Consider the following 6,864-nt stretch of genomic DNA (forward strand, 5'->3'; position numbering starts at 1 on the left):
GCTTATTCCACTGAGCCATCTCCCCAATCCCTAGGACAAATGTTTTTTGTGTCTCTCTGGCCTGCACTTCTGACTGACTGTAGTGTAGAATGTGATTGGAGAGTTATTCCCAGAACTTTACATAACTGTCTTTGTTTCATCACGGAAGTCTTTCCGATGTCACCTCAGCACAGTGGTTTTCTAGGCACTGTCAGGTTCCATATGTAGCTCATGCTTTTCAGAGTATAGCATTAGCCTGGTCCGCATGTATACATTTTCTATTTGATTCTCTTTTTCTCCCGATGCTTGCATAAGGTTTTTGAGCATGGTGATTTATTTACCAGTCACTGTACAGACGGACGAGTGCCTAATGAAGTAGGTGCTCAATTTGTTGAGTTTCTGGGTTTTGGTCTCTTTAATCTGCACTATTCTACCTACCCCACCTTGGGGATTGAGCCCAGTGTATTCACACTAAACTACATCCTTTTTTATTTTCTGTTTTGAGATAGGATCTTGCTAAATTGCCTAGGCTGGGCTCAAACTCACAGTTCTCCTGCCTTGTGTTCCCAGAGTCCTGGGATTATATTTAGATTAAAAAAAATTTTTTTTTTCTGTTCTTTTCCAGTTTTTCAGAAACCTTAGAGTTGGCAGATGATATGGCCATTGATATTCCCCACATTTGGTTGTACCTTGCTGAACTTGTGACCCCTATGCTAAAAGAAGGTGGAATCACCATGAGAGAACTTATTATGTAAGTTACAGTTGTTTCTTTGATGTATATGTCAAATTTAACTGACACGCAACCACCAGCTGGCTCTCTAGCGTAGTACTGTGCTATTAGTGCCTCTCGAGACTCCTTGATGCAGCCTGTGATTTTACACTTCTAATTTCATTGTTAAAATGTGATTTAGATCCATACTACAAATGTGTGGCAATCTGATACCTACATCATAGCCCCATAGTCCATTAAGGTAGCAGTAATTACAAATATGGCTGATGGACCTGGAAGACGATTGTGTCTAGAATCTTAATCTGGATTTTTGGTCTGCTAGTACTGGAGTATTATAAGAAGTTACATTTTCACATTGTAGCTTGTCAGACAATGATACCTGCATAGTACATGCTCACAGTTCCAATAAAAGTATTCATAGATTTGGCTGAGTCAGGGATTGATACTACATTGTCAGGCTGGTACTTCTGTTCTGTAAAACACTGGTGCTTACAGTCAGAACTCTGCCTACCACTGTGCTCCTCTCTGAGATTCACAAGCATACAGCCTATTGAAGATTGTGAGGGTTTTTTTTATAGTAAAACAGAACAGTTTAGATTGTTTAATTCAGCTTTGCTTCTCTTAATTGATAAACTGTGAAATACAGCTTGAGAAATCCTGAAGATGATGGAAAAAAATGATCTCTGTTTCATCTGCATTTTCAAGCAGAGCTTACTTTTTTTTTTTTTTTTTAAGACAGATTCTCACTGGGGCTGGCCTGAAGCTCGTTGTGATCCTCTTGCCTTTGCTCCCCCAGTGCTGGGATGGCAGGCACGCATCGCTACGCCCTCAGTCAGAACTTGCTTTCTTAAAAGCACTTCCTACCTGAGAGCCAAGTGTCATAACTTCCTCTTACCTAAGGTGCTTCTGTCTTTTGAGCTTGAAGCAGAGCTTAACATTAAAAATTTCTTTTTTCACTAATTGAGACTGATCTTTGTAATGTTTCTGTCTGAAGTGTTTAAAGAAAAAAAACAAAACCTAGGAACTATAAAATCCCTTTTCTGTTTCTCAGTGAACCTAAAATCTTGGAACTACTTCTGCTTAAAGGATTTAGGCATGCCTGGGGCTTTGGCTTGCCCAGTATTATTTCTGTTATACACTATTGTGTTTGGCACATGTTCTTTGCCTACTACTGTAGGACAGGGAATTTGTTCCGAGGTACTTACTAATGTTCCTGTCTTTTACAGAGAATTTAGTAAACCTTTACTTCCTGTTGGAAGAGCTGGGGTCTTGCTGTCCGAAATACTGCACCTTCTATGCAAACAAATGGTGAGTGTCTACCTGAGTGTCATTCTTAATAACACATTAGGAGAGGCAGTGATCTTGACCTTGGATATTATTCCCTGAATAACTTTGGCCTCAATGTGCAAGTAATTCTGTTTACTCTTACCCTTTTTTTTTTACTCTTACCTTTTGAAAAAGAATGAGGTTGCTGCTTCCACCTTGCCTCTTCCTAAGATATATATTTTTTCTTCCTTTTTTTTTTTTTTTTTTTTTTTTTTTTATGTGTGAATTGAACTCAGGCATAAAATTTAGGGAGACACTTACAATGTTGTTTTTTTTTTTTTTTTTCCTTTTCAATGTATTTAGTACAGGGTCCCACTATGCAGCTCGGACTCATAGTGATCCTCCTGTTTTTAGCCTCCCCAGTGCTGAGATTATAGGCAGGACTCCTAGTGATCCTCCTGTTTTTAGCCTCACACCATGCCTGGTCTCGGTGGCCGGCTCAGTGGCCACCGAAGGGCGGGCCAGAGCAGCACATGGTAACAAAGGTCTAATCCCTGTGCTTTCCTAAGCAGGTATTTAGTCTACTGAGCTATCTCGCTGGCCCAAGGTATATTTTATTAACAGTGTACTAAGCTCTTGGGAAAGATTTGTCTGATCTCACTACATTAGATATATGTCTAAAGACTCAATGTGTTTTGCTTTTATCTTTTCTTGAAAGAAAATGGCTATATTATGAATACTTTTAAATAGATTTAGTGAAAAGTACTTTCAGTCTAAGTTAGGATTCATAAAATGACTTCGTTTCTTTTCACTGGTAGGATACTAGTCTGATTAGAAGTAGATGGTAAAAAATGACTGTACCAGATAGTGAATTTCTTAAGTTAAATTCACCTTAGTTAACTAAATATTTACTGCATAATTATTCTTTACAAAGCTCTCCACTAGGTTCTCAGTCTAAAAGATAAGCCTTCAAAAAACTTATAAGGGGGCTGGGGAGATGGCTCGGTAGAAGCCTGAGTTCAATCTCTGGTTCCACCAAAAAAAAAAAAAAAAAAGAATTTATAAGAGTAGAGAGGGGAAAAGACAAATCTAACCCAGTCATTGCAAAAGCACGTAGAACTGCTTCATTAAGAGCTCTAAGAAGCTGGGGAAGTGTTGTGGCATCACTTAGGGGAAATCTAGGCTGGGAGAGGCATCCAAACAAATTCACAAAAATTCTGCGGTGACTTTTGACATATCCAAACCTGAGCCTAAGATATTAAAATGATAGTTTTCCAAGCATTTCTTTTTAAAGAAGTGTTTCATTTTTCACTCTGAACCTACAAAAGTCCTTCTGTATCCCCTTTATATAGTATTTATGAATTGATTCATTGAGTACCCTGATTCTGTTGATTACCTGTTAATATTCTTACTGGCACTAAAATTTTTACTGAACTATCTAGTTTTCATGTCTAAAATCCTTTCTGTCCTACTACTTGATTTTAGTCCTTGTGTGGCGTGCACCTATAATTCCAGCGCTTGGGAGGCTGAAAACAGGAGGATCACTACTAGTCTGATCTATGTAGTGAGACCCTGTGGACCTTGTACTAAATGTTTCTAAGCCAAGAAGCACAGGATGAGGCCAAGATATAAGAAAGGAGAGCTGTTGTCATTTGGAAAAATAAGAGGAGATACCATAAAATACATAAATAATACATACATAAAATAATGCATAAAATGAATACATAAAATAATAACTTTATTTTAACAAACATAAAATTCACACTTCTAAATAAAAACCAAATTTTCCTAGAGCACAAGCTCTTACCCAGACAGCTTGATTTCAAGCCCTGGTTCAACCAAGTTACCAGCTTGACTTGGTTAGGTTTTTTCATAAGAAAATAATTCATCCTCTGAGATAGTGGTGGTAAGCTTATGGCACTTGTGTCACAGAGGGCTGTTTGTTATCACCGCACACTAAAAGGTTCACCATCACTGTGCCACAAAGCCAGCTGCAGCCTCAGAGCCTGGCACTTTCCATTGTCAGTGTGACTTTGTTCATGCCATGCATTGGTATCTCCTCTTATTTTTCCAGATGACAACAGCTCTCCTTTCTTGTTTCTTGGGCTCAGCCTGTGCTTCTTGGCTTAGACACATTTCTCCTAATTCAGGAACAGCAGCTGCCTTCAACATTCTTGTTGCAGGAGGAGGTATAAATGTGACCCGCCATGCAGAGGGATCCCTTGTGGATGACTTTAGTACCAGCTATATCTACAAAGAAACATAGGAAAGGAGTCCGTGTTGAATGTATATACCCTGTGCACTGGACCCCTCCCCTTCCTGTGATTATATCAGTAAGACCTAAATGCTAGCTTGCAGATTCCCAGATTAATTTGGTTATTTACTGTTACTCAGACATCTCAGTTTGAAGGACAAGAGTCCTAAGAGACTGACATATCAACAAGAAAGGTTTTATGGGTTTTTTTTTGTTTTGTTTTTTGTTTTTGTTTTTTAACAAGAAAGGTTTTGATGTTTCAATCTAGGCTCCTTAATCTCAAGCAAGTTTGTTTGTTTGTTTTTGTTTTGTTTTCTCTCTTTCCTTCCAATGTAAAGGTTAATGAACTGGTCTTACCTTTGTTCTAGAGCCATAAGAAAGTTGGAGCCTTATGGAGGGAGGCTGACCTCAGCTGGAAGGACTTTTTACCAGAAGGGGAAGATGTACATAATTTTCTCTTGGAGCAGGTAAGACAAAGCTATGTCTTCTTGTTTGGTAGTAGGTGCTCTGTAATGTAGAAGAAATGAAGATAATTTGTTTAGTATTCCAGTTGTTAAAATTAAATCAAAATGGGAATCTTAGTTAAGATACCACTTTAGGTCCATTTTTAATGCCAGTCTAACTATATTGGCATTAAGGACAGATTTAAAAGGGGGCTGCAGAGATAGCTCAGCAGTCCAGGTGCCTGCCTGGCAAGCACAAGGACCCAGGTTCGATCCCTGGTATCCCTGCCCCAGGCACAAGGTGCCAGCCACCAAGACCAGGCATGGTGGCATGCACCTGTAACCCCTGTGGTGGGAAGGCTGAAACAGGAGGATCACTACAAGTCAAAGCTGTGTAGTGAGACCTCGTACCAAATACATGCAAGATTAAAAAAAAAAAAAAAAGAAAAAGAAAAAAGGATAGATTAAAAGATTTAGCCAAATTTAAAAAAAAAAAAAAAAAAAAAAAAAACTTACATGTTTCCATGAAGCACAAGTAGAATTGGTAAGAAGTGTTTTCAGCTGTGAGTTTGAAAGCAAACATAAGTGTCTAGAAGTTACTCCATGGGCTGATGATGACTAAAATGGTCCTTCCACATTATCTGTGGAGCTTTAAGCAAGTCTACTGCTTCAAACTCCTCAGATAAATAATTGCAAGTGAGTTGACAGTCACACGTCCAGGACCTTAGCTAACCTACCGTCTGAATTGGTTAACTGGATCCAGAAATCCACAAAGTAGAAGACCCCAGAGTTGAGCATGATGCATTCTGGTTCTAAATAAATTATAGGGCATCACATAGATGTAATTCCAAACTCATATTAGACTGAAGTTATTTATAGAGAAAGAAAAAACTCACAATAAGCCTGCAAACAAAAAGCCTAAAACATGGAAAACTAATGCTAAGACAGGCATTAAAATCAGCAATAAAGAGGGGAAAAGAATCACGTTAGTAAAATAGAATAAAAGGGATATCTAAAATTGGCTATAAGTCTGGATTTTTTGGTGATGGTGGTGGTTTATTTTTGTGGGGTGTGTGTTTTTGTTTTGAGAAGTGGTTTCACTATGTAGCTCAGGCTGATTTTAAACTTGAGGTACTCCTCTTCATCCTGTGTGCTGAGATTTTAAGCATGTACCACAAGCCCCAACTTAAGTATATGGAGTCGAGCTCATCGTAGTACCCTTACACTCCCAGCTCTGGGGAAGGCGCAGGCAGTGCTGTGTGATACACTTAGGAGTACTCCACCCAGAACAAGCTTCTGCCTAAAACATAGTTTCTGCTGCATTGTTGAGCACACTGAAAGTGAACAGGTTTTCTTGTAAGAAACACAAAGAATGAGGGAGAAAAGAATAAGCCAGAGATAAAACCTAAGCTGCGAATAATAAGCATTTATGAGACGCACGTGGCCTGAAGAACATGTTGGCCCATGGACAAATGCCATTGTAAGTGTTGCCAGAGATCATGGAGGACGTTTAGTTGGTTCCAGTTCAGTGTTACCCTGGCTTACAGAAAAACAAGCCAAAGTGCTCTTTAGAAAAAATATCCTTAACTTAGATGTCAAACATAGACATTTCTTTTTTAATGCATGCATATTATATTATATAAGTATATGCATTAACACTTATGGAGTTCATTCAACATTTAATGAAAAAAGTAACTATGAATGAAATTCATAAATGATAGACTAATGCCTCAAAGTTTGAGGAAATGGAATTATGTATTTCTCAGAATATAAAATATCCCTAGAAAGAAAAGAAGAAATTACAGAAATGGGAACATAACAAGAGACTAATCAAAATAACTATAGACATTAAAAAAAATAAAAACAATACATGGGGCTGGTGAGATGGCTCAGTGGTCTAAAGTATCTATTTAGAACAAGCTTAGCAAAGCACAGGGACGGCGGTTCAATCCCCCAGCACCACATGCCAGCCAGCCCCGCCCCCTGGTGGGCTGAGCCGGCCACACACACACAAATAAATAAATAAAAATTAAAAATAAATAAATAAAAACAATACAAAAAGCTAGGTAGAATTCTAAAACAAGATATTTGAAGGACAGAATAAGAAAGTTTAATGTATGTATAATTGGAATCCCACAAAGGAAATTTAAAAAGTAAAAAGAGGCATTATTTGAAAAGACGGGGGGGGGGGG

General features: G+C 38.3%; 1 protein-coding gene across 5 annotated transcripts in view; it reads left to right on the forward strand.

The window, feature by feature from the left end:
* The window catches only part of Eif4g3 (eukaryotic translation initiation factor 4 gamma 3), a 400,120-nt gene that overhangs the window by 377,929 nt on the left and 15,327 nt on the right, over positions 1–6,864 (forward strand). For all 5 annotated transcript variants that reach the window (XM_004637641.2, XM_023722577.1, XM_023722578.1 and 2 more), the window contains 3 exons: positions 605–730; positions 1,936–2,017; positions 4,598–4,696. In XM_004637641.2, coding sequence (XP_004637698.1) covers positions 605–730; positions 1,936–2,017; positions 4,598–4,696 — 307 coding nt within the window. The remainder of the gene's footprint in view (positions 1–604; positions 731–1,935; positions 2,018–4,597; positions 4,697–6,864) is intronic.

The sequence above is a fragment of the Octodon degus genome, unplaced genomic scaffold (assembly GCF_000260255.1).
Source record: "Octodon degus isolate 3935 unplaced genomic scaffold, OctDeg1.0 scaffold00092, whole genome shotgun sequence".
Taxonomy (NCBI): domain Eukaryota; kingdom Metazoa; phylum Chordata; class Mammalia; order Rodentia; family Octodontidae; genus Octodon; species Octodon degus.